The sequence below is a fragment of the Aythya fuligula genome, chromosome 24, assembly GCF_009819795.1.
Source record: "Aythya fuligula isolate bAytFul2 chromosome 24, bAytFul2.pri, whole genome shotgun sequence".
NCBI classification, from domain to species: domain Eukaryota; kingdom Metazoa; phylum Chordata; class Aves; order Anseriformes; family Anatidae; genus Aythya; species Aythya fuligula.
Genome location: NC_045582.1, coordinates 2,483,413 through 2,510,526, shown reverse-complemented (window position 1 = coordinate 2,510,526; position 27,114 = coordinate 2,483,413). Strand labels below are relative to the sequence as shown.

Here is a 27,114-nt window from a genome sequence, read left to right as displayed (position 1 = left end):
GTGGGCTGAACATCTGAACTCGGATGGTGCAGAATAAAAGCCCCAAATCCTGCTATTTCCTTCCTGTGGGGTTTTGCCTCTCCGTATGGCAGCTGTACCTCCAGGCTGACTCGTGACTTAGCCTAAATCATGGGGGGTGACCCGAGCAGGGATCTGGAGCTGAGAGCACAGGTTTGGGCCGACACGAGGGGCTCGGGGCCAAGGCAGGAGCTGCCTGGAGCCGGAGGGTGTTCGCTGGGAGCTGGAACATGAGCGAAGCCAGCACACCTGGAGCAGCCCGGCGCAGGGGTGGCCAAGGGATGGCTCTCACGCAGCTCCCCCACGACGCTGTGCCACGGGGACTTTTGGGAAACGCCAAACCCCCCGCTTCGGAGGGAAGCGGGCCAGCAGCCAACGCTGCTCGGAGCCTCGATGGATTGCACGGCTCCGTGCTGCAAGCTGAGTGCACACATCCACGTACTCTGCCTTTTTTTTTTTTGGTGCCGGGGTGCTCCCAATCCCCTCCTTTCCCCCAGATGTGGCACGTGTGCGTCCCAAGAGCCCAGACCCCAAATGTGAAGCAGGGCAGCTCCCAGGCAGTGCTGTCAGAGACCACAGCCTCGGGCTGGGAGGATCTGGGGTTTGCTTCTGGTTACTCTGCTCCCAGGGGGGCTACCTGGAAAAATCCTAAAACCCCTCTGCAAGCTGCTGGGGACCGAGAGCGACTCTCTGCTAAGTCCCTGAGAGCTAACAGGGTTGTTGCTGTTGTGTCCTTGAGGGAACAGATGAAAGAAAGGAAGCACTATGAATTACCAAGGGTGAGGCTCTGGGAATGTTTTAGCAACTCCAGAATCAGTTAAGTGCTTAGAACAAGAAAACAGCCAGAGGGGGCCCGGGAAGGAAGGAGATCACCACAGGAGAGAAATCACAAAAGGCTTCCTAATCCCTCTTACTCTTTCGCTACCTCACAGGCACCTCTGTTAAAAGAAAGAATAACTCCTCTTATCCGTGAATGACATCTCTGGAGCCGGGCAGGCCAGCTGGTTGGGCGTGCGATTTTCCACTGTGTACTGCAAGACCTGGCGCCACACCACTAAAAGGATTTTTTTTTTTTTTTTCCGAGCAAAGAATAAAACAGCGCAGTGTCTCCCTTCCTGGTTTTCTGCTGCTTTTTCACGCTAATACCTGTCCAGCTGCATTACTGTAATCACAAGGCTCAATCCCTTAATAACACGGCGCAGGTGTGGCTATCGGGATGGCTGCATTACCTCACCTCTGCGCATCTCCTCCGGGTTCTCCTGCTTAAACCCTCTGCCTTGCAGTTGGTGTTGTTCCTCACTGCTGTTTGTGTTGCCCATCACTCAGGCAACACTGGTCCTGCTAAATTCAGTTAGCGTTACTGTCCTGCAGCTCCAAATTTGCAGGAAAAAGCAGATCTGTGTCCAGGCAGAAGGGTAGCTGAGGGCTGATCTTACTCTTCCCACTGAATTGTATGTAAAGTGTCCTGGCAGTGGGTGCACGATGCAGTTCCAATTCTTTTTATCTGATTTAGACTATCTAGACATTACAACTTGCCTCAGCAATGAGATAGGAGAAAGTGAGGCACGGAAACTCTTGGCTTCTACAAACCTTGCAGCAGTCGGGGGCTGCTTCTGTGCAGTTTGTGCAAGGCGATGGAGCAGCGCAGGAGCTGTCGGAGGCTCGACTCCACTGCCCAGGTGCAAGTGGGAAGCGTCAGGCACCTGCAGTTTAAAGAGGCTGAAACACCACCGTTAAGGGGACTTTCCAATCTCTGCAGAGATTCACCCTGAACCAGTACATAAGCAGAAATTAATGGAGTTTCTTCTGTTTTGAACTCCAGGATTCCTGCCAAGCGCAGTATCAGTACTCAAACACTGCCAGGTCTGTGCTTGTCCCGGGATAGAGGTCCTGGGTGGAACATTTCCATCTGGCTTCGGATCAGCCCAGTATAAAGATTATGGATGCTCAGAGCTCTTAAGTCAGCAGCTTTCGTTGGCTTTTAACTCTTTTAAAAAGCAAATAAATAGATTTGTAGATTTTCAGGGGTAAAAGACACTCATGGGCAGCTCGGCATGTCTCAGGGGATTCACTTGTTACTTCACGAAGGAGCAGCGGGGTGGAGTTGGAGCGAACACCTCCACTCTCAGGTGCAACAGCAAAATGCTAAAACGTAGCCCTGAGCAAGGAGCCTTCAGTCCTGAATCACGCCTGGGTGCTGGGAACGAAAGCGGAAAAGAGCAGCTCCTGTGTGCGCTGCAGTGATCCTAGTGGGATGTGACAAAAGACAAGAAACCAGGGGAGAGAAAAATGATGATTCTGGAATTTGGCTACGAGTGTCAGGGGTGACGAAAAACGCCGGCAACGCCTCCTGCCCGGGCTATAAAGGGCTCCAAGCCCGGGGGAAGCTCACTCTCGCTGTCTGCGCTGCCGAGCCGGGTGTCCCTCTCCAGCGCCACAGCTCCACTGCCCCTCGCCATGAGCACCACCACTGTCAGGCAGTACTCCTCCTCTTCCTCCCTCGGGGGGCTGGGGGGAGGCTCTAGCAGGTTTTCCTGCGTTCGTGGAGGAGGCTACAGAGCCCCCAGCGTCCACGGAGGCTCCAGCAGCTACTCCGTCTCCTCGCGCATCGTCTCGGGGCTGGGCAGCGGCTATGGGGGCAGCTACTGCAGCAGCATCGGAGGGGGCCTGGGCGCTGCCTTCGGGGGTAGCTACGGGGCCGGCTTCGGAAGCGGCTTCGGGGCCAGCTTCGGAAGTGGCTTCGGAGGTGGTTTTGGAGGGGGCGATGGCATCCTCCCGGCCGGAGAGAAGGAGACGATGCAGAACCTCAACGACCGCCTGGCCGCCTACCTGGACAAGGTGCGTGCCCTGGAGGATGCCAACACCGACCTGGAGGTGAAGATCCGGGAGTGGTACAAGAAGCAGGGACCTGGTCCCGACCGGGACTACAGCCCCTACTACAGGACCATCGAGGAGCTCAGGAGCAAGGTAGGATGCTGTGGTTAACACAGTGGGACATCTCGTAATGAGAGAGGAAGCAGAAACACTCACCGCTACCTCTAATTAGTTAGGTAACCGCGTGCCTCAGATACACACACAGAGTGCCAGGCTGGGAACTGGGAGATTTCTCAATGTCAGGTCTTGATTGCATCCTTCTAGGTGGGAACAAAGACCGTTTTCACTGAAAGAAGCAGAGGTAAAAGTGCAAAAATGAAGAATTAGAGACAGATCTGCACTGATAATGTGCATTTCCCGAGACTTTAACATGCATACTTGGGAAAGTTGGAGGTGCCTACAGACTATGAAACGCCACGTGGTATTTGTAAACATCCACTCAGCGACTATGCAGAACACTGTCCCTTATTTCAGCTCCTTGTAATGATGTGATTGAGGCGCTAAGGAGAAAAAGATGGAACTCGCCAGCAGTGAGTTTTTTGCCTCCTTTCAGCAGTCACTGCCACAGGGCCAGGCTTGCTGCAAACCCACCAACCCAGGCAGGATTTCCCCCAGTTCTGGTTTGATTCCCAACATCCCCTTTCGGGGGAATTGCTCAAAAATTGACTTTGTTCTTCTCTGTTACTGCTTCCGTACAAATCTGCCTCCTTGGCATCATACCTGATGCCCTCCCAGGCTCTGCCCCGAGTCTTTTCCCAGCATGGGTTATTTGCTCCTTTATTTGTAATATAAAAACCAGAAGCTGCAGGCACCTGCTCACCGTGCTTTGCTCCATTTCTGCAGTCAACAAACTAAACCCATCCCAGCACGAACGGCACAAGGGCTGCCAGCCACGAGCACCTGCTGGTCCATCTGCGCACGGTGCCGTGGATGGGAGAGCGGCAATTCCTTCCCAACCCTTGCATAATCACCACGTGCCCTGGAGCATGGGAACAAGTGCTATTGTCTGATCTCACCCATCTCGTGTGACTTCATGCTGCCTTTTGAAATACTTCGTGATGGAATTTTGGAAGCGGAGGTCACGGAGTTTTAGGAAAGGGAGGACATCAAACGCTGTCAGTCTCAGCTGTGCCTCACTTCTTGTCGTGACTCAGTGTAGTCTTCAGTTCAGGAAATCCCAAACTTCCCCCAAATTGGTCCTATCCCTCCTACCTCACGTATGCGGTGATCAGCCAGGAGGCGTTTCTGACAATCCTTTTGTGCTTTCTATTTACTCTCCATCCTCCAGGTGCTGGTGGCCACAGTCGACAACGCCAACCTCCTCCTGCAGATTGACAACGCCAGGCTGACAGCTGATGACTTCAGGACCAAGTAAGCCACATTTCCTGGAGACAGGAACGGAGTCTGCAGAGATATTTGATGAAACGAGGGGAAAAATAAACCACCCCAAACCCAGAAAGGCAACTTGGAGGCAAAGCCTTAAAAATGAAGGTGTAATTTCCAAAGCAGCTCATTACCTAAATCTTGTAGGCACTTAGGGGTTGTCTTGCTTCCATCCAGACCTTCACTATTGTACTCCCACAGCTTGTCGCTCTCCGGTGTGAGCTCTCCTGCATGGACAGCTTGCGCTGAGCTTCTGCTATGCTTTTAATTTCTGTGCATATAGCTCAGCAGTGCCCAGACCCAGTGACAAAGCCCCACCATGTCAGGGGGAAGGCAGTCTTAAGGACTCAGGGGGGCACCGTGCTCTCAGGTGCTCCCCTCACTCAGGAGCACTCACCATCAGAAGGTGGTGCATGCACCACGGGGGTCACGCAGCTTTGACACAACACCAGCAGTGTGGAGGACGTGGGCAGCACTTCAGGGGCTCTGTCCCAGCAGGGCAGGATCTCCTGCGTCCTTCCTCAGTGTTCCTGTGCCCACAGGTTTGAGACGGAGCAGGCTCTGCGCCTGAGCGTGGAGGCCGACATCAACGGCCTGCGCAGAGTCCTGGACGAGCTGACCCTGGCCAGAGCTGACCTGGAGATGCAGATTGAATCGCTGAAGGAGGAGCTGGCCTACCTCAAGAAGAACCACGAGGAGGTGAGCACGGAGCCGGGCTCAGAAAAGTCTCCAGACTGGGGCCAGAAATACGAGCTCTGGTCCAGTCTTAGACTATGCTGGATTTCCTTTGCTGGGGGGGGAGATGAGACCTGCGGGTACGGGAGCAGAGATGATGTGTTATGGATGACAGCATCTGCTCTGGAGCTGGGGTAAAACCCGTTCACCACTTGGTATTTCAGTAATGTCCACCGTGGCTGCTAGAGGTTTATTGACATCCCAGTAGCTCCAGGCATGGCAGACCAATCTCACGAGCAATGAAGCCAGCTGCAAGCTCTGATTTATTCTCAGAAAGAAGCCAGATTTAACTCAAATGGAGATTTCTGAAGATACAATTTGGGTTATTTTATTTGTGATAGCAGAAGCGTAGGTCCCAGTTTGGTCCCTGTTGCTACCTGCCCCAGAAGTATGTCCAGGAGGATGCTGTCTTTCCTGAAAAGCTGTCTTGAAAAGAACATCCTTATTCATGGATCGGTGGATCCATGAAGACGTGTGTCTCTTTTCCTGCAGGAGATGAACGCCCTGCGTGGGCAGGTGGGTGGAGAGATCAGCGTGGAGATGGACGCTGCTCCTGGCATCGACCTCACCAAGATCCTGACCGACATGAGGGAGCAGTACGAGACCCTGGCCGAGAAGAACCGCAGGGACGCCGAGCAGTGGTTCTTCAGCAAGGTGAGCTCGCTCACCTGCCTGTGGCACCATGGGGCACACGGGGCCCGAGGCTGAGCCCCCTCACCTGGCTGTAACCTGGCTTGGCCTTCTTGCAGACGGAGGAGCTGAACCGCGAGGTGGCCATCAACACGGAGCAGCTCCAGAGCGGCAAGACGGAGATCACGGAGCTGCGACGCACCATCCAGAGCCTGGAGATCGACCTGCAGTCCCAGCTCAGCACGGTACGAGGGGCTGCTGCCTGTGGGCAGGGGGTCCCCTGGCTGGTCCCCTCCCTTCCCCATCATCCTTGTCCCCCTCTGACCCCGTCCTTCTCCTCTACACACAGAAAGCGGCGCTGGAGGGCACCTTGGCCGACACAGAGAACCGCTACGGCACCCAGCTGGCCCAGCTGCAGGGGCTGATCACCAGCGTGGAGGAGCAGCTGGGCGAGCTGCGCTGCGACATGGAGCGCCAGAACCACGAGTACAGGGTCCTGCTGGACGTCAAGTGCCGCCTGGAGCAGGAGATCGCCACATACCGCCGCCTCCTGGAGGGCGAGGACGCCCAGTGCGTACAGGGCTTCGCTCGGGTTGGAAGGGGACAGGCGGTAGCAAAGGAAATATAAAATGAGCAGCTTATATTCTTTGGAGGGTCCTGTGAGCCCACTTCCTGACCTGTGGCATGCCACCAGGTCTCCGGTTTCAGTCCTGCTCATGCAGAACAGCCCGGGGGTTATTAAAGCACTGCAGCATCCCTGGGGAAGGAGCAGGTACCACCGCTGCTCATTGCAGCTGGGCAGGGTGCTGTCTTAATGCCCGAACCCCCCTGGCACTCATACCTCCTGATCATTTTCTTCCTCTGAATCTTAACATGAAGTAGTCTTCTGAAGGCATTTTAATTATATTCTGGTACAAGAAGAAAAGGCAGGGTTTAAAATACTGATGTTGTCCTAGAGACCGTTTGCTCTTTTCCCCGTTCTGACCATATTTCCTTTTTCCCCTCCTGCAGCATGTCTTCCCACTACATCTCGCAGCCTGTGAAAGAAGGTAAGAATGCCTCAGTTCTGCAGCACTGATCACACCGAGCTGTCACATTCTTATCACCGTCTTAGTACAGACTCATACTTACTAATATAATAAAATAACCACTCTACTAGCTTTTCCAAATGTGAATTGACAGGAGCAATTTTTCTGATATACCCAAACCATGTTTTAGAAGACTATTGGTGTAGACTGAAGCTCTACTAAAGTATTTAGGAGCAGGAACGCTGTTTTTTAATTGTATTTCTGAGGCAGCTGCTGCTAATAACAAATCCACCCACGAAATTTATGATAAGGCGCTTGAAATAACTAACGGTTCCTTCTTTCTCCGCTGTAGCTCCCGTAACTACCCGCCAAATCCGCACGATCTTCGAGGAAGTGCAGGACGGGAAGGTGATTTCCTCCCGCGAGCAGATCACCCAGGCTGCCCGCTGAGCCGGCGGCGTGGTTTCCTGCAAAATTCCCACAGCAAAGTGCGAGAAGACGCCAGCTTGTGTGCTCCGGCTACGCAGCTCCGGAAAAGCAGCTTCTCTTTTTTATCCCACTGCTGCGTCCCTCACCCTTTCTCTAAGCGCCGTGCTTGGAAATCAAATAAAGCTTTTGGCATTCGTGCAAACCCAAGTCTTGCGGCATCTTGTGGTGTTGCTCCGTAGGGCCAGGCTGCCCCAATACCTGTAGGGCAAAGCTCCTCTGGAAGCAGCAGCGTTCTCCATTGCTGGTCTGCAGATGGTGGGTGAGACACCCACGTTTCTGAGCACCCGAGCCCTTGCTGCTTGGCTGCGGGCAGCTGCTGTGGGAGGAGGTGGAGAGAGGAATTGGGAGAGGAGCAGGTTACAGGGTCACGGGAGGTGAGACTTGAGAAGGGTTTCGGCTCAGCCGAGACACTGTGAATTTCTGTGCTGCCATGTGCAGTGACAGCAGAGCTGAAGCTTTTGGATCAGGGAGCCCAAGCAAGGAAGGGAACAAAAAGCAGGACACGCAGCCAGGACCCTGCAAGCAGCTCTGCTCCTGGCCTTGCCCCGGTTGTCCTGCAGTCCAGACACAAACTTCGTGGTGAAATGAGGCCGTGGATGGGTTAGGGATGCATGGGGTGGTGCCCCTCAAGAAATACAGCTTCGCTTAGTTCTTGGTCTCAAGGCACTGCTAAGGGGTGCTGAGAACAAGGGATAGTAAGTGGTGGGCATGGGCTCTGCAAGCAGAGACAGAAGCTCTTTGGGGAGGTACTTCTGGCACTCCTGGCTGTCAGCGGTGTTCCTGACACAGCAGATCTCGGTGCCGTCAGCTGGCCCAGCTGTTCCTGGAAAGCCAGTTCAGACACATTCTTGGCTGGGTTCTGCCATATTACTTCATAAATCCACCTTTCAGATCAATGGGGTGATTCAGAAAGGTGCTGCTCGATGTGTGTGAGAACAGAGCTGGCCACACAGCTTTAAGTCCCCTTTCCAGAAAACCTGCCTGCATTGTATGCAGATATAAGATAGAATCAGAATTCCTGATTCTCAAAACATTCAAAGGGTCTCCACAGTGCACCCGTGCTGTGGGAAGGTGCAGGGGTGCCTGGTCTAGCCCTGAGCTGGCTCCTGCCTGGTTTTGGGTACAGCCCCGTGCAGCCCAGCCTGTTTTTGGGTGGGCTGCACCCAACCCATCCATCACAGGGCACTCTGCTCCGTGTGCCCCCTGCAGCTTGCATCCCCCTGGGGTTCCAGCACGGCGCTGATACCCGAGCGAGCCAGCTGAAAGCACGCCCAGCATCTCCCGAGCTGCAGCACACGTGGCTTTGGCTTAGAAGCTCGTGGCTGACGACCGGTGATCTCATTTCCACTGGGATTCCACCAAAGGACACATGAACACATCCCGGGGAAGGAGTGCTGTGGGCAGGAAGGCAGCTACCACCGCTGTTACTGACACCAGTGGCGGACAGCCCAGGAGTAAATCACGGCACAAATCCTGCCCCGAGGCGGTGCTGCTGCTGCTCTGCCCTCCTTGCGACTGCTGCACCCGCAAGGGCTCCGTGCGGGATGTGGGCAGGCACGGAGCTCAGATGGATGAGAAGGGAGGGGACGGACCCCCCAAGTCACCTCGTAGGGACCCCCAGGTCTCCCCATGAGCAGTACAGGGACCACCAGGACCTCTCGCAGCTCCTCTGAGCCCCCTGCCCTGCGACTCCCGGCGTGGAGATGCTGAAGGAGCCTCTCTGGAATCCGTCCTTGCTTTGTGTTTTTCTCCTGGAAAAGCCCGGGCACATCCACGCTGCTGTAAAAACAATAAATACCAGCTCGCTAACAAAATCCCCTATGTTAATTACGCCTGCTACTGCAAATTGCAAGATAGGTGTGGAAAGCAGATGTGGATTCTCTCCTGCCTAAAGCGCTGACAATTAGTCCTCACCTTAAGAAACCCGTTGAGGAGGGAGCTGCAGGTGGTGGCTTATGCAGACAGGCAGCGGCAGCTTGAGGCAGGTTTCAGAAAGAGGGATTTTATTCCAGAGAGACGGATTGACTTCTCAGGATACAGGGAATTAATCTGGCATAAAAGACCACTTTATGAAGAGATACGAAGGGGTGGGTTTTCAACTCCTTTTACGGAACTTCTGTGTGATAATTTGATATTCACAAGCCCACTAAAAAAAACACAGATGTATTCTTGTCCAAGTACTTCCATCTACCATGTCTGTGTGCTGAACACATGTTTGGAGCCAGATTTTTATCTCCATTTTCCTCCTGGAGACAGAACGGCATGTTTAAACACCAACACGCTACCAGGAAATGACTGTTATGCCATAGAAATGGCATTTTGATTTTGAAATGTGTAAGAAATAGGCTCCTAGTGTGCACGGGAGCCTGATTTATTAATAGTTGGCCTTTTATTTAAAAGAGAAGGTGGAACAAACAATATGTAGTCATTAGTGGTTGTGTTCAATGGGAGGTCATGCTAAATAACGACTTAGAATTTTTAATTTGTTGTTTTAAGTCTTAATTAACACCTCGTAATTTTAATTGCTGCTGGGCGGTATTATCAACGTATCCTAGACACTTTGAGCGACGTGTATTTTTACGACACTTATAGCGGTTAAATAGACAACAAAGGATGAAAGAAAAGGCAATTTCATGTAAGGAAAGGACATGCTGTCCACCTCGTAACGCTGTGACGGTTTTGCATCCCATGCAGGAGCTGGTTACTGCTGCTGGCTGACTGTCCTGAAGGCTTCACCAGTGTCCAGGCTGAGGGTTTGGGCTCGTAGAGGGACTTGCTGGTGTTGCTGGTGGTCCCCTTTCAGCGGGGATGATCCGTGAGCTCTGCCTCTTGATGTTATCAAGGTGAAGCTGTGGATGGAGCTGGAGAAGAAAGTGCCAGGCTCGGAGCTCCCGGCCCCTGCCTCCCTTGTGCTGCATCCAAAGAGGAGAGGAACAAAACATGGGTGTCAACCGGCTCCATGCCTCGGCTGCTGGTGCTCACACCACAAGAAGGTGCCTCCGCCAAGAGACCGAAGGCTCCCTCCATCCGGAGAGCACACGGAGGAGCTTTTGGGTCTCCTCCTCTTCTGCCAGCGGGCTGCTGTGCAGATCTGCCTCCGAGCGGGCACATCTGCCGCTGTGCTTCCCCATAGCTGCCAGCGAGTGGAATCCCAAGGGCACGTCCCAGCCCTGTATCGCTCCCAGCTGCCTTCGCAGATGGGAGGGCATCGTGCCATTCAAAGCTACTTAGCCCGTACCTTCGTTGCATATTTCCAAGTTCTTTCCCCCCGTTCCTGGCAAGTGATCTAACGAATTAGTTGGCTGTTGGGAAGGGGTTGTTGGGGCCTGTCGATGAACACAGTCGAACAGCTCACCTTGCGCACACATGAGAAATATCTTCTCTTCCACACCCTGCATGATTAGCGAGTGACACTCAGGGTTGCGGTTTCAGCACGGAGAACCGACAGCCGAGCTCGACCACGCATGGGACACGGGTCTCCGGAGCCTCCTCGCTCTGCAGGGCAGCCAAGATCCCCCAAATTCCTCTTTACATGGGAGCTGTGAGCTCCAGACTCAAACTGAAGTCGTCCTCCCTGCTCACAACTGATTGGGATGTTCACACCAAAAGCAGTGTTAGTGTTAGCTGCTTCACCACGGTGCTGCCAGCTTCCAGCTCTTTGCTCCCCAGTGCTCAGTGACCAGGAGCCCTTTTCCCAACATCCTTCATCTGCTTGATGCAATTCTCCATTTTTTTCCTGGAGAATCCCATTATTTTTAAGCTATTGCAGCTAGTAGCCATGCCCTGCCCTTTCTGAACAGTTTTCAAGGCTTGTTCACAAAGAACCAGGGAGAACAACCCCTCCTTACTGCCTGCTCTTATTCCTCCGCTCTTGGGTGGTCTCTGAAGGGCAGAACTGAATGAGCCCTGAAGGACTAACTCCTTTTTCAATGCTGGATGAAAGGGAGGACTTGCATTTCCAGGACTGGCAGCCAAGTTCCTTCCAGCACCGCTGGGCTCACAGATGTGGATGTATTTAGGGCTTCCCTGCTTGGTCGTGGTCCTGCAGCCGGGCTGTGCGGACGGTGTGAGCAGGGGACGGCAGTAGCTGGGACAAACAGACACAGCAAAAGAGATGTTGACTTACTCCACTCAAACACAGGCTGAACAGTTCTGTTTCTGAGCTAACACCACAAAGGAATATTAAAATGTAGCCCTGAGCAAGGAGCTTCCTCCTTTGAATCACACCTGACTATTTACTTGGAAACGGAAGAAGTTTTAAAACGCCCTTCATGAGATAAGGTGTTTCGAGTGAAATATGACAAAAAGCATGAAAGAACAAAGGAAAAATGACGATTCTGGAAGTTGGCTCAGATTTTAGGAGTGATGAAAATCATCGGGAATGCAACAACAAAAAAAAAAAAAAGCGCCGGCAACGCCTCCTGCCCGGGCTATAAAGGGCTCCAAGCCCGGGGGAAGCTCACTCTCGCTGTCTGCGCTGCCGAGCCGGGTGTCCCTCTCCAGCGCCACAGCTCCACTGCCCCTCGCCATGAGCACCACCACTGTCAGGCAGTACTCCTCCTCTTCCTCCCTCAAGGGCCTGGGAGGCCTGGGGGGGGGTTCCAGCAGGCTTTCCTGCGTGCGCGGAGGAGGCTACAGAGCCCCCAGTGTCCACGGAGGCTCCAGCAGCTACTCCGTCTCCTCGCGCATTGTCTCGGGGCTGGGCAGTGGCTATGGGGGCAGCTACTGCAGCAGCGTCGGAGGGGGCCTGGGCGCTGCCTTCGGGGGTAGCTACGGGGCTGGCTTTGGAAGCGGCTTCGGGGCTGGCTTCGGAAGTGGCTTCGGAGGTGGTTTTGGAGGGGGCGATGGCATCCTCCCGGCCGGAGAGAAGGAGACGATGCAGAACCTCAACGACCGCCTGGCCGCCTACCTGGACAAGGTGCGTGCCCTGGAGGATGCCAACACCGACCTGGAGGTGAAGATCCGGGAGTGGTACAAGAAGCAGGGACCTGGTCCCGACCGGGACTACAGCCCCTACTACAGGACCATCGAGGAGCTCAGGAGCAAGGTAGGATGCTGTGGTTATCCGAGTCCTCACTAAAGTCCCTTGTTTTAAAGATGAGCCTGTCCCTAAAACCCAAAGGGACGAGAATTAACAGATGTCAGGTAATGGTCTGAGATGGGAAAAGAGAAATACCTTGCTTGGAAATCGTAGCCATAACCTGTTAGCAGCAGTTTATGGACCACGTCCTCCACGAGGCACAAGGATGTGTTTTCAGTGGGGTATTTCAGTGCAGGGAGGAAGGCGAGCAGGAAAGCTGGAGCCTGAGGGTATCGGACACTGGCTCGGCTCTCAAGCATCACCCACCTCTCCTCGATGCTGCTCCTGCCCCAAGTGTGTGCTGCCTTTGCCAGGCTCCTGACTGAGCATTCTGCAGGCAGGGACACGTTATCTCCTTGCCCCTGTTCACTCCTGAAGAATGATATGCAAGCTGTGATGCCAAGCAGTTCTGGTGAAGATCCTACAAATCAGATCGTTTCTAGCCTGATAGGAGGCTGAGCAGAGGAGTTTAAAATGAAGGAACTGCCCCATGGGATGCTTCTTCTTTGGGAGGTGCAAGCACAAGCTCAAGTGAAAAACCAGGAGGAGCCAGGGCAGAGGGGTTGCAGGAGGTGGCTTCAGAGGTGCTGAACTCAGCTGAGCTGAAATGCAGCACAAGAAATCACAGCCCAGCTTGTTCCTTTGTTCCTAGCAGCCCCCTGGCTGATTTTAGGAAAAGATCCTTGGGCAAAAGGATCAGAATCTGTCCTTCCCCTCCTGCCCTGCCATTGTGTTCCTCCCCACGACCAGCTCTGCCCATATTACTCACTGGGAGCTGACTGCGTGGTCCTTCAGCACTGTCTACGCCAGGTGACAGCATCCTTAGTCAGCCCAGGCTCCACCGGAGGGGACGGAGGTGTGCGGGTGGGCAACTGTCCTGCCTGTGATGGCAAACACCAGGGAAAGGGGCAGCGGCACTGGCAGGCTCTGGTCAACCTAGAACTTTTCAGTTCTTTTCCCTTTCTCCTGGCTTCACGATGGGGTGAAAGGCTCTTGCCTTGAGACACGAAGCTCCTCTTCAAATTGCAGCCCATCGGGCGCGCTCTGACCTGCAGCACGGAAAGCTGCGGAGACGAGCAGCGAACTGCTGGTCTCAGAAAGTCTCTGCCCAGGGCGAGGCAGCCCCTTCCTCCCTCCCCCTGCAGCTGCCAAATTGCGAGCTCAATATTCCCTCCTGGATTACTGCTAAAACACCCCCCGAAGCATCACAGCTCAGCGCGAGCTTTTCATTAGCTTGTGGCTACAGAAATTACTGCTCATTAAATGGCCAATCATTTTCTGAATCCCAGAACAAATATTCGCACCCGGGGTGCAATTACGAAAGCAATCCGGGCACAAGGCACTCCTTCCTCACCTCCCTTCTCAACTGGGCCGTTCGGTGCTGCCAGACATGGCCCAGGGCACTGCCAGGACTCCGAGCGCTGCGGGAGTGTCCGGAGATGCCACTCCAGCAGGGAACAGGCTGTGACACGTGCGCGTGCCGGTGCCTTCACAAGACCAAATTCGTGCCAAAGAGGGATTGAGCTGCAGCATCCTGCCTCTCTCTGCATTCCCCGTGGAAGTCCAGCCCAAGGGCAGGCAGTTCTGTGCTGCTGCAGTCCTGAACAGGAACTCCGACAGCAACATGCAAGTTACGGAATGACCTTTTCACTCCTTTTTTTTTTTCTTTTTTTTCTCTCCCAGATTCTTGCTGCTACCGTCGAAAACGCCAACATCGTCTTACAGATTGACAATGCCAGGCTGGCAGCTGACGACTTCAGAACCAAGTAAGTGCAATGCCTCTCGGAGCTCCTGGGAGGAGGGAGGGAAAAGCCAGCCCGTTTAAGGCTTCTCTTTGCTTTCTGCAACCAAAGTCACACCGCCAGCTCACTGCTGGCTGCAGGACATTTGGGAGTGTGCAGGACACAGCGTTGTCCTGACATTCCTGCTCTGTAGAGAGTTGTGCATGCACGTCATGCAAGGTGCTTGGCAGAAATGCACACGCTAGGGAAGAAAACAAGAAGAAAAAATCTGTATCAGCAGGGCTCCATGGAGTAACTGTGAGTGTGTGCCCACAGGTTTGAGACAGAGCAGGCTCTGCGCCTGAGCGTGGAGGCCGACATCAACGGCCTGCGCAGAGTCCTGGATGAGCTGACCCTGGCCAGAGCTGACCTGGAGATGCAGATTGAGAACCTGAAGGAGGAGCTGGCCTACCTCAAGAAGAACCACGAGGAGGTGAGCACGGAGCCGGGCACATACTTGTGCTGACAAAATGGACCTTGTGTGAAATGGAAAGGGGGCCAGGTGCAGCGTGCAGGGCTGTCTGCAATTAGGGCTGTCAGGAGACACACAAATGCACGTGGGGAAGGGCAGTGATCCCTTCAGACAGGAGGTCTGTGAGGTTCGGCTGCTGGGTGTGAATAACAGGAGTGATGTGAAATTTGTCACGGTGAAAATATGATGGTTCCACTCCGATGTGTCTCTTTTCCTGCAGGAGATGAACGCCCTGCGTGGGCAGGTGGGTGGAGAGATCAGCGTGGAGATGGACGCTGCTCCTGGCATCGACCTCACCAAGATCCTGGCCGACATGAGGGAGCAGTACGAGAGCCTGGCCGAGAAGAACCGCAGGGACGCCGAGCAGTGGTTCTTCAGCAAGGTGAGCTCGCTCACCTGCCCGTGGCACCATGGGGCACACGGGGCCCGAGGCTGAGCCCCCTCACCTGGCTGTAATCTGGCTTGGCCTTCTTGCAGACGGAGGAGCTGAACCGCGAGGTGGCCATCAACACGGAGCAGCTCCAGAGCGGCAAGACGGAGATCACGGAGCTGCGACGCACCATCCAGAGCCTGGAGATCGACCTGCAGTCCCAGCTCAGCACGGTACGAGGGGCTGCTGCCTGTGGGCAGGGGGTCCCCTGGCTGGTCCCCTCCCTTCCCCATCATCCTTGTCCCCCTCTGACCCCGTCCTTCTCCTCTACACACAGAAAGCAGCGCTGGAGGGCACCTTGGCCGACACAGAGAACCGCTACGGCACCCAGCTGGCCCAGCTGCAGGGGCTGATCACCAGCGTGGAGGAGCAGCTGGGCGAGCTGCGCTGCGACATGGAGCGCCAGAACCACGAGTACAGGGTCCTGCTGGACGTCAAGTGCCGCCTGGAGCAGGAGATCGCCACGTACCGCCGCCTCCTGGAGGGCGAGGACGCCCAGTGCGTACAGGGCTTCACTTGGGGCAGCGGGGTCAGAGGGGACAGGCAGTGGGCAGAAAAATTTGCTGGCCAGGGCCTCATCCTGATTGCAGCTTTCAGGGCTCATGCTGCTGTTCATGCCAGCCCCAATGGCTCTGTCCCTGGCTTCTGTCTGCAGTGGGATGCTGCAGCAGGCACCAGACCCAGCTGGAAGGGGGCAATGGTCCCTCTCACTCCAGGAGACACTGAGCACAGCAGATGCTATCGCAGCCCTCATGAGACCTCTCTGTTTTGCTCCTCTGCCTCAGTACAGAGCCCACAAAGCAATAAAATTTGTCCCTAACTTCTCTTTTGTTTTCTCCTTCTCTTGCAGCATCTCTTCCCAGTACTCCTCTGCGATGTCCTCGCACTCCGGCAGGGATGGTAAGAGCGCACCTTGCCCCGCACGCCGTGCACACAGCTTTGAGGTTTGCTCCTAGAGCAGCTGCCAGCCTGGCTGAGGAGCAGTCCTCAGGCGTGCCTCGCCGGCTGAGGCAGTGTCAGCAGCCAGGACGGTGTGCGAGCATCTTACAACGAGTAACCACAGGAAAAAGCTGTCAGGAAGGGAAATGCCTCGCATGCCTTTATCGCAGGAATGATTCGGCCTAAATGAGCCCTGTGACAGAGCAGCCAGCGCTGCACCTGGGGGCAGACCTGCAGGACCAAACCGCGCTAGGAATTTAGGGAGGGGGCCCTTTGCCTTCCCGAGCCTGCTCAGCAGCCTGGCTCTTCCCTCCTCCAGCCCTACAGAGCTGTTCCAAGCCATGTTGGCTGGTACCCCATGGGATTTCCCACATCGTCCTCGTGCAGCACCCGAGCCCCTGGTAGGAGATCTCTCCCCTCCCTGCATGCCGAATAACTTTCTCCCTCTTCCCTTGCGCAGGGATGACGTCCTCCCGCCAGGTCCGCACGATCGTGGAGGAGGTGCAGGACGGGAAGGTGGTGTCCTCCCGGGAGCAGGTCGCCCTCACCACCCGCTAACGGCGCTGGGGACCCTTGGCCCCAGGCTCAGGCTCGTGGCCGCTGACCTGAGCCCTGGCCGAGGCTCTGTTCGCTGGGGCTGTGCCGCAGGCAGCTTCACCCGGCTGCTTCTGCGCCCTGATTTACCCTGATTTTCGCGCAGGTGCTAACGTGCACTCTGTACACATTTAATAAAGCTTTTTTTTTTTCATCCATGCAACTGCAGACTTGTCTGTCACTGATAGGTGATCTCGCAAAGCCCCGGGGTTGTGTGTTCGCGCCAGGGAAAGTCCTGAGAAACCACATGAAGGAGCCGGTGTGGGGAGGGGAGCGGAGGAGCACGGGTTCCACTTGGCGCAAAAATAATTTGGGGCAGCTTTTAACACTGAGCACAGGCCCATGGGATGACTGAGACATACACTGATCGTTTTGATGTGAAACGAAGGCAACGATGCTTTCGGACAAAGTGCCAAACAGGAGCTGATTAAAGCCAACAAAACAAAGCTCTGTTCTCAAAGTCCTGATATTGTAAAGAATCCCTTTCACCTACAGGCTGAACTTAAACGAGCACAGCATCAGACAGCTTGGCAAACCTTGCACAAACATTCCTTCTGTCTCATTTGCCTGTCTTAAAATCACACTATTAGGCGCATTGCATGAAAACTTCATACAGGCATTTTAACGTTGCCGAGGGCTGCGTTTAACAGGCTCTAAAGTAACCACTGCTTAATCTGCAGCGCGATGAGTGGCAATAACTTTTTATCACTGTGACATCTAGCAGATCACTGCTAAAATCCTTCTTGAAACATGAGCTACTTATCGTTATGTCAACACCGTCTGCGGGCACGCTGCCACGCAGGATGAGGTGATGCAACACGCGCACGGGCAGCCCGGTACCGGGCTGAGCCTTTGCTTTGCCCACTCACTTCCCACGGAGAGCAGCAAGAACCAAAGGGTGCTGCGCTTGTCGCACGTCCCCCATGTGTATTTTGTGGGCTAGAGATGGGAGAGAACGTCATCTCAGAGCCAAAAGGCTGATGGATCACTTAGATCCAAAAATACACAATAAAAGGATATTAGGAAGAAATTCTGTACTCGGAGGGCAGTGAGCACTACCCAGGCTGCTCTGAGGAGCTGGGGGTGCCCCGTCCCTGCAGTGCCCGAGGCCAGGCTGGATGGGGCTGGGGGCAGCCTGGGCTGCTGGAGGGGTCCCTGCCCGTGGCAGGGGTTGGAATGAGGTGGGCTTTGAGGTTCCTTCCAACCCAAACCATTCTGTGATCCTACAAGGGGTTTCTGCGGCTCAATTCAGGCAGGTTTGTCTCTTGGATTGTTATTGATGATTCATCCTCTTCAGCCTCCGGAAAGGCATCGAGGCACTTATTGAACAAGAACAAAGGCACGCACCCGGCCTGAGCAGACTCTTGAAAAGAGCTGACGATGCCATGCGAGGCATGACGAGACAAGCAGAGGCACGGGAAGGTGATCGAAGAAGTGGGGAACCTGCCAGGTCTTTCCAGAAAAGGAAGCGTGTTCAGAGGTGATGCTATCATTCTGTGTTATTGTTCAGCAATTACAGAAAAAAAAAAAAAAAAGTAGGAAATGAAACTAAAACCAGAATGCAGGGTTCATTGACTGTATCATGCTTTGCTCAGCTGCAGACCTTCCTTGCGGAAAGAGGAAGTCTCCCAACCCAAGCGAGCTACACCCGTCTCAGAAATAAAAACTAGATCAAGCAAAACTGTACTGTAGCATCAAGCTGTCCTGCCCTTTATGGTGATGGACAAGGTGCAGAGCAGAAATTCTGATTAAACTGAAAATCACAGAATCATAGAATCACTAAGGTTGGAAAAGACCTTCAAGATCATCTGGTTCCAACCATCACCCTACCACCCTAAATGCATCAGTTTTTGCCATCAGAAGAGATTTATTTTATTTCAGTTGTATATGTAGGCAGCTATTGGACTCTCAGGCCAGAATGCCTCAAGTGTACTGAACACAGAAGGGCTTTCTGGAAAAAAACAACCATTTCAATGTAAGTAGGAGGCTAAAAGAAGGCACCAGTCCAAGAGCACTGCCTCTGCTGGCGGCCCAGTAAGGCATGGCCAGAAGGACGCAAGGGAGAGATTGCAGGAATGGCCTGAACTGAATGCCTGGGAGGTGAGCTGGGAGAGCCAATGGGAAGCCCAGCTTTGTAATCCATTCAGTTCCATTCGGGGGATCATATTGGGCATTTTCCCGATTCACCAACATATATTTGCTTTAACAAAAAGGCTTAAATCCTGCATAAGGCTCTCCATAACCCTATTACTACAAACAGGATGGAAGGCCATGCTTAGCACACCTGTGTGATTGCTGTGTTGCATTACAGTGATCAAAAAGAAGGAAAATACCACCTAGCTACTAGGGAATTTATTTTCTATTATTACACCTTGCTCTACAATTACCGCTTGCATCTGTGAAATGTGGACAAATTATCACACCCAAGAGATGGAGAAACATTGGTTTTGGGGAGCATTTCTCGAGTTTTCTGCAAGATGCAAGAACAAGAAAAGCTTTGGTGGGAGTCAGCAAAGATTTATAAAAGTCCTCTGCAAAGAATGGTGAAACTTTAATGGACAGTGAAACAAAAAAGAAAAACCAAGAATGTCTTTGAGAGAGATATTTCATCAGCTGAGACACGGAGACAAGTGTGTAGGATGTGCTGGTGTCAAGCTTGATGTGTAATAACAGGAGTACATGCAATGAGTAAGACTTAACATGAGGATTGTGTTTCCCACCTTTAAAGCTCCGTGTTCACATCAGATGTTCTACAACGCCCTTAAGAAAGAGGATTACTATTATTGTTATTTCCGTCCTACAGAGCATGAAATTGAGACTCAAGCTGAACGATTTGCCTAGAGTGATTTACAAAGCTGGGCTCAGAACCCTGGCGCTTCTGGCGTCATCAGCGAGTCGAAAAACAGTTTCGGTGCAGCAGTAACACCCTGAAAACCTGGGAATGACAGTTTAGTCAACAGCTAGATAAGAAAATACTCGTAAACAGTATACACGAGAATTTTCTAGGGGTGAAATCCTGAAGCTTGGCTGAGAAAGAGCAGCTGTGGGGATGCTCACAGCTCTCACCGCTGTGCTGATGCCTCCTGATAAGCATCGCCGAGCCAGAAACCAGAGATGAACAGGCTGAAGGGACTTCTCCGAGCCCTGGCCGTGTGTTTTGGGTGCCAGTCGCTGCCTGGTGCTCAGCCTCTCTCCCTTGGCACTCCCTGGTGGTTGCTTCAAGCCCAGACGTGAGCGTGGGCTCGCGGTCAGGCAGGGCGAGGGGCAGCAGCTCGGGGCTCTGGTGCCGCGCGTGAGTCACGACGTCTGCGGGGCAGTTCTGGGCGCGAGCACAGCTCATGACTCAGGGATACCTGGAATAATGTGAAATGCTGCATCTCCCTCTTGGGGGCACATTACACTTTCTTTACTTCATACTGCTTAAGAAACAGTCTCAAGTCTTAAAGTATTCCGAGACGACCAAAGGACTTCTCTCCGGGGAAATCCAGTCCTTTCTCATTTTCATCCCTCTTTTGAACCTGATGATTTTGTACAGGAGACCAGCCCTTGGGAATAATGCCACAGAGCCCATCCTCTACCACCGTCCTGCTCTCCTTTTTAAAGCGGAGTGCCAGAAGTAAATGTGAAGTTGTGGTATAATTCCTTCCTTTCCATTTTTTTTTTTTCACGAAATCACATGGGAACAGCACCTTCGCCTAGGGGAGGCTTTTCCCTAGCTCATTTGTTATTTGAAATTATCTTTCCTTGTCAGGCCTGCACTGCTCTTTTCTGAAATGCCTGCCGGGGAATCCACACGGGCCTTCCCTCCTCTGCTCCGTGCCCCCGGGCACAGCACTGCCTGCCGAGGGGCTCCGAGGTCGGCTGAGGACGGCTCGTCGGAGGCATCGCCCGCGGCCGCGCTGAGCACGTTTCCTGCTGGAGACTCCAGTCTGGAAGCCAACAAAAGCGGGCTCTGCAAAGCGCCTTCCATTACGCATGTAGATAGCATCGTTAGCAGAGCTCTTCATCCGAAATGGAAATCTCCTTTTAATAAAAGGAAGACTGCAGCTGCTGGCGGGTCTTAAGGTATGGGCTGGTGTAAAAGCAAGAGCTGGTTTTAATAAAAATGTCAGATTTTGGAAAAGAAGAAAGCCACCATGAAGAACATACAAATCCAGTACAGTCCAGTCAAATCCAGAGTGAAATCGCTCTCCTTTACAAAAGTTGTGCAGATTCTATTTCACCATTGGCTACAGAGACCTGAACAAGGACTGAAGCTCAAAATGTAATAAAGGAACATGGACACCTCTGCTTAGTTCTCAGTAATTTTAAAAAAAACGAATAACATTCTATGCTTTTTTTCTTGTAGAAAAATATTTTTCAATTAAATTGAATTCAGTTTAAGCTCAGCATTGCAATTCACTAAAAAAAAACTGATGTTGACAGTTCAGCCCCAATGCACGGCTCCAGCGGTGTGGGCAGCTGCAGGCAGAAGCCCTGGCACAGCCTCCGCTCCCGACCTCGCCACCGATGAGGCATGCCATGGCACCATGGCACAGGCTTCACTCGCTAATTAGGGACGTAACAAAGGATGGACATAGACGGAATCCACACCACATTTAAAGTGCTCTGGATTTGCAGTGTCAAGATAAAATCAAGACTAATGAACCTACCCAAATGGCATAAGCAATATTTCTGAACCAGGCTGCACCTGACGCATCCTTTATGTGAAGTGTCCAGGTGACCTGGACGCCAAAGCCAATATTGAACAACAAATGGGGAAAAGGCAGCCAATATTACCATGGCTGTATTAATACTATTAATAAAATGAAAGATCCGGATGACAAAACATTTTAATTATTTCCCTTCTTCCTCAATTCAGCATTGCAAGACTAAAAATTAGCTTTAATATCCTTTTTCTTTTCTTCTCTCTTTTCTAAATTTAACACGCTTCTCCTAGATGGTATTGAGAGAATTTCCATGGTGCTGGTTGGAACTGGGTCAGACCTACACAGGATCAGGCTGCTTCTAAAATTCCCCATGCTACTGTTTTAGAAATCTTATGAAACATCTTATGTGGCTGTCCTCTCTTGGCAGTGAACATCCGTAGCTGACTGCAATATTTGGTACTCAGGAAATCTCATTTTATCTTTCATTTTGGATAAATACTTGCATATTTTGTCTATCTTCAAGAGCAGGAGAGCAAATATCCTGGTGTGTCCCCTCTGGAAGGGGGTATTTGGGTGCATGCAAGAGACAGAAGCACCAAGCAATCACCAGTACACTCGAGCACAGTATTATTTTCACTTGCTGTCCAGTCTCAAGGTCCAACGTTGGAGATGCCGGCAGGATCTCACCCAGCTGACCGCCCCCAGTGCACCAGGGGTCCCCAGTGCCGTGCGCTCAGGGATGGGCAGCGCAGCCAAAAACCTTCTCCTGGCCCCAAACCCTGGCACCCCAAGGCAGTTGCACGATGGGCACCCTCACTTTGGGTTGCAAAGGGGTCGGACAGGCTCTGTGGGGCAGGAGGTGGGCACCTTTCCCACAGCTCTCACTTCCCGGGCAGACTTGTCCACGCCAGGGATGGATAATTGCCGTGTTTCAATCCCCGGGCACTCTTGGGTATCGTCTTTTTTTTTTTTTTTTTTGTGTCACTGCTGTTTGGTTGTCATCACAAGTCAAACCTGATGATTCAGGAAGTACCATTTTTGATGTAGTTTTGAAACACGCTTCTGTTAACCAAAGCATCTTTCTGTTGTGGGATTGCTGGAGACAAACGCCTATGGGGAAATATTCCAGGCTGGAAAAAAAAAAAAAAAAAAAAAAAAAGAGAGAGAGAAAACTAGCCAGGTCACAAGGAGGAAGAATAAACAACCCTTCTCCAGCGCTAACATCCACGGGGAAGGGTATAAATAGGCAGCTGTGGGGACAGAGGGATGGCAGCCTGATCCCGCGGCGATCTGTGCAGCTTGCCTTGGGCTCTGGGCTGGATCCTCGCTGCTCTCAGGATGAGCTGTGCTGTCAGGCAGGTCGTCACTGCCTGCTCCCAAGTCAGGAGCAGCGCCGGCAGCTCGGCGGCTGGGGCTGGCAGAAAGGTCTCCTCCGCCTCCTCGGGCAGACTCGCCGCCTGTGACTTCGCGGCTGCAGCTGGGAACTTCTCGGGCGGCAGCTCCAGCGAGGGATTCCTTGGGAAGCCGCTGAGCGCCGGCAGCGCGGCCGGTGGGAGCTTCGGAGCCGCGCCGAGGGCTTGTTCCACCATCGGATTTGGCGGCGGGGGCATGTGCGCTCGTGGCGTCGCTGGGGGCTTCGCCAGGGCTGGCGCTGGCTGCGGAGAGGGGATCCTGTTCGCTAACAATGAAAAGGCCACCATGCAGAACCTCAACGACCGCCTGGCCTCCTACCTGGACAAGGTGCGGCTCCTGGAGGGAGAAAACGCGGATCTCGAGTGCAAGATCAGGGAGTGGTATGCCAAAGTAGGGCCCAGCTGCGAGCCGCGTGACTACAGCTGCTTTCATAAGGAAATCGAAGATCTTCAAAACCAGGTAAATCAATGCTTTTCAAGAAAATCTTTTCTGGGGCTTCGCTTTCGCATGCAGATGTCCAATGTGAAGTGGCAGAGGCAGCATCTGTCTCTGGAGGTGCACATGGAGCCACAGCTTATATGCAGTGTGACAGCTTGGGCGAGCAGCACACTGCTTTTATGGAGAACTGAGGTTTCTGCAGCTGCTCAACCAAGCTGGCATGCAGATTTTCCTGGTGAAATGCCATTTAACAGACTACTAACACCAATATATGAGTTGATTATGGAAGGACTGGGTTGCAGTACCGTGGTAGATGTTTCCTCCAGGGCCTTCTGGAGCCAGCAGAGCCTGCCAGCCCAAATCTCTCTCCTCTGGCTTCCTTTGCAGATCCTGTGTGCAGCTATGGAGACCAACAAAATCCTGCTGAATATTGACAACAACAGGATGACTGCCGACGACTTCAGAGTGAAGTGAGTACAGCCCCGTGCTGGATGGAGCAGTTCGCACTGCCCGTGGATGGGCAGGTGAGCAATGGTGACACGGAGACCCTAACGCAGTGCTGGGGGCACACCATTGCTTGTCGTGCTGCCGTATTAAACACAGGTCTCTGTGAAAGGCACGGATAGCATTGGAAACACTCATAGCATAGCATGCCTGAAGCGAGAGAAGAGCTTGCTCCTCATTTTTTTCCCCATGAACCCGACTCGGGGACTTGCCGTGCTGACGCGCTGGCTTTCCTCTGTTGCCTGTGGTTAAGGTACGAGACCGAATGCGGCCTCCGGCAAAACGTGGACGCAGACATCTGCAACCTACGGCCCGTCCTGGACCAGCTGGCCAGCTGCAAGACCGACCTGCAGCTGCAGTGCGAGGCTTTGACCGAGGAGATGTGCTGCCTCAAGACGAACCACGAGGAGGTCAGATCCCTCCCCGCTCTTCCAGAAGCACGCGGAAAGAAGCCACGTCCCCGCTGAGTGTGGATGTTGCGCGTCTCCCCTGCAGGAAATGAACTGCCTGAGGAAACAGGCGACGGGCGATGTGAGCGTGGAGGTCAACGCCTGCCCCGGCCCGGACCTGAGGAAGATCTTGGAGGACCTGAGGTGTCAGTACGAAACGCTGATGGAGCGCAACCGCAAAGAGACCGAGCAGTGGTATGCCTGCAAGGTACTGTACACGTGCCCAGCTCTACCCTACTCTGCCTATCGGGGGGAAAAACGAGAGATTAAGTCACCTCCGCTTAGTGGGGACGGCTGGGTGGCAGCAATCCTGCCAGGGATGTGCTCTGCTGTTAATTATACTGCCAATTACAGTGCTTTTCTGCTCACAGCACTGCGTGGTGGGTCACAGAGGAGGAAGGGGGATTTGGAAATGCTCGGGTTGCTGCAGCGTGAGCAGAAGCAGCGTGGTCGAAGCCCTCCGGCTCGCTGAGATGCTGCGGCGAGGTGAGGGAAGGAGTGCTCTGTGCTGACTTTGCAGGTGGAGGAGGTGAACCTGGAGGTCATCACAAGCAGCCAGGAGATAGAGTCAAGCAACAAACAGGTCACTGAGCTGAGACGCCAGCTGCAGGCCTTGGAGATCAATGTGCAAGCCCAGCTCACCATGGTAAGCGATGCCACCACGATTTGCATCTCAGACTCCTCACCTCCTTTGGAAAGCTGCACGACCAGAGTTGTCCAGCTGGGACACTCTGATCCAGCTTTTTGGTGGGACCTCTCCCATAAAGTCACGGCACCCTGTGACCAAGTGGGCTAAGCCTGCAGCGTACCTGGGTTCCTTTTTTCCCGTTTCCATTCTCAGAAAGAAAATCTGGAGTCCTCCTTGGCAGAAACCGAATGCCGCTACAACAAATACCTTGCTGAGCTCCAGAGCCAGATCTCCTGCGTGGAGCAGCGGCTGGCCGAAATACGGGCAGAGATGGAATGCCAGAACCAGGAGTACAAGACCCTGCTGGACGTCAAGTGCCGCCTGGAGCAGGAGATCCAGACCTACCACTGCCTGCTGGAGGGCGGGCAGCACGACATCATGTACGCAGACTGCAGACAAAGCGGGACGCAGTAAAACCTCCAGGCTTTGACTAGGGGATATAGGAAAACGTGAGATACAAGTGGTAAAAACAACGCTGCGGTGAGCAACCAGTAGTGACCTGTTACCAGACAGGGCTGGGAAGCAAATCATGAGGCACCTGAGGAGTTGGCTCTGCTCAATGTCCTGGGTGCAAGCCGAAGATCACTCTCTCCTCCTGGGGCAGTGCAGGTAGCTGGAGAGCCCACCAAGCCCACCACCGCCACCTGGCATGGTGTGGCACCTCGCCGCCTTCCAGGGAGGTTTTCAGCATGAGCTGGGCAAGGGCTTTTATGAAAACTGCCATTTAACCGAGCTTTATTGGCTTTGCCACTGCTTGACAGGATTAGGGACTGGCAGTTAAACTAACTGAAACAATAAATTATCTAAACATTTTCAGTTTTGCACAACAATTTTAATTACAGTTTGGGGAAATTTAATTTGTATGCAAAGCAGTTGGCTCTTCCCTGCTTCCCATTGACGGAGATTTTGAAAGAGAGAGGCATGCTGTTAATATCATAAAGAGCAGCAGACACACATAACCAGCCCGAGCACCCACCTGCTCCATTGGTTTGGAAAAAGGTATTTTAATGGTAGTGCCCCGAAGCGGGCTCTCCTGGGCCCTCCAGTCCTAAATTAGTTACACGAAAAATCGGCTCTTGTTCCAAAACGCCAGTTGCAGTGGCTGAAATGAACTGTTAGAGCTCGTCGCAGAGCCTCAGGCAGTCCCGAGTGTCAGGACAGACAGGCGGGATGGAAGGTGTGCGAAATGTTGCTCCTAATGACCCTCGTGGCTCGAAGGGGAAACGGGACCTCGACTGTGCCTCTGCCCCCTACGAGGCCACCAGAGGCTGAAGGGACACGGGGACAACTGCCTGGCACGGGGCAGTTCTCCAGGGTGGGACTGACGGGGGCTTTTCTTACCAGAGCTGTCTCCCTTCCACAGAGGGCCAGCGGGAAGAGGAGTCCCTGGAGTCCCACCGGCTGCAAGAAGCGGGGGGCTTAAAGCCAGCCTGTGCCAGCCGTGCCTGTCCTAAGGCTCTGGGGAGAGCAGGCAAGGTGAGGTGTACTCCAGGAGCCTGGAAGGGTGGCCACGAGCTGCTGCTTTAGCCCAGCCATTTTCTCAGGGAAGAGGAGGAAGAGATGCCCAGGTTTTCTGGGCGGTGAGGAGCTGCAGAGGGTTTCTTTTTTCCTGGAGAAAGGCAGTGCAGGTCAGACAGCAGGATCGCAGGTGTGACCGCTGGTGGCAGAGCTTGGGGATTAATTAGGTACAGCAGAAAGCAGCAGGAAGGGATGCACCCACAGGACATTTATGCAAAGAAAACAGTTTTGTCACTGGGGAGTTACCAGGAGTAAATATGTTTCAATAAGAGCTTCAGCACGACATGAAAATGAAGAGCTGGCAGGGGGAGGCAAGTCAGTCATCAGCCTTTCAGCAAGGATGTAAGATCAAGCAAGCTAGGGAGAAGAGGGAAAAGAAATGTCAGTACAAGAGGAAGGGGGAACGTAAAAAAAGGACAAAGGGGTATGTGGAGGAAACCTCGGGACAAGCAGTGCTTCCTCCTCTCTCTTGGCAGGTCACTGCAGACAAGAGAGCTTCCCTGCCAGTCCCACCGCACGCCCCTCTGAGGAGGTCTCTCGAAGAACAAATCCTTTGGAAAAAGCAAGGCAAAAACCACCTGGCAGTTCTCAGTCCTGCGCATGGCACCAGTTGGACGGGACCCTGCAGAACCGCTGCCGTGCTGCCGCCCCTCTGCCTGCTGCTTCCTCCTGCAACGCTGCTTGGAGCCCGCCACGGACCTCCACCCGTGGGCTAATCTGTCTCGTGGTCGGTCGTCTAACAGCTGCCAAAGCTTGTCTCTAATAAAACTCTGCTACTACTGATACAGCCTTGAACCCGCAAAGCAATTCTACAAGTAATTTATAATACAAGTATTTAAAAAATCCTGTTACTCAGATACTTATATTTATCATATACCCTTGGCTAGAAATCCACCCAGATCAGGGCTTCTCTGAAGTGTTTGATCTACTTCCACGAAGCAGTTATTTTAAGGGAAAAGGAAAAACACTCAGTGTTCCCATCTGCCATGCTGCTCCTGCTGA

At 53.3% G+C, this 27,114-nt stretch overlaps 2 protein-coding genes across 7 annotated transcripts; both read left to right on the top strand.

The window, feature by feature from the left end:
- Positions 1 to 2,475: 2,475 nt before the first annotated feature.
- Positions 2,476 to 16,417, top strand: LOC116498546 (keratin, type I cytoskeletal 14). 6 transcript variants are annotated; one of them, XM_032202869.1, is made up of 8 exons: positions 2,476 to 2,985; positions 4,181 to 4,263; positions 4,818 to 4,974; positions 5,503 to 5,664; positions 5,760 to 5,885; positions 5,990 to 6,210; positions 6,652 to 6,689; positions 7,021 to 7,118. In XM_032202869.1, the coding sequence occupies exons 1-8, from the start codon at positions 2,476 to 2,478 to the stop codon at positions 7,116 to 7,118; spliced, it is 1,395 nt and encodes a 464-aa protein (XP_032058760.1). The 6 variants fall into 6 exon arrangements, with proteins under 6 accessions (XP_032058760.1, XP_032058762.1, XP_032058759.1 ...); XM_032202871.1 differs by having other exon boundaries at positions 5,990 to 6,214; positions 6,677 to 6,689; XM_032202868.1 differs by lacking the exons at positions 2,476 to 2,985; positions 4,181 to 4,263; positions 4,818 to 4,974; ... (3 more) ...; positions 6,652 to 6,689; positions 7,021 to 7,118 and adding exons at positions 11,686 to 12,204; positions 13,921 to 14,003; positions 14,295 to 14,451; ... (3 more) ...; positions 15,771 to 15,820; positions 16,320 to 16,417.
- Positions 16,418 to 22,440: 6,023 nt separating this feature from the next.
- LOC116498280 (keratin, type I cytoskeletal 19-like) lies at positions 22,441 to 25,008 on the top strand. The gene is made up of 6 exons (XM_032202525.1): positions 22,441 to 22,974; positions 23,341 to 23,423; positions 23,711 to 23,867; positions 23,953 to 24,114; positions 24,427 to 24,552; positions 24,748 to 25,008. The coding sequence occupies exons 1-6, from the start codon at positions 22,441 to 22,443 to the stop codon at positions 25,006 to 25,008; spliced, it is 1,323 nt and encodes a 440-aa protein (XP_032058416.1).
- Positions 25,009 to 27,114: the final 2,106 nt, after the last annotated feature.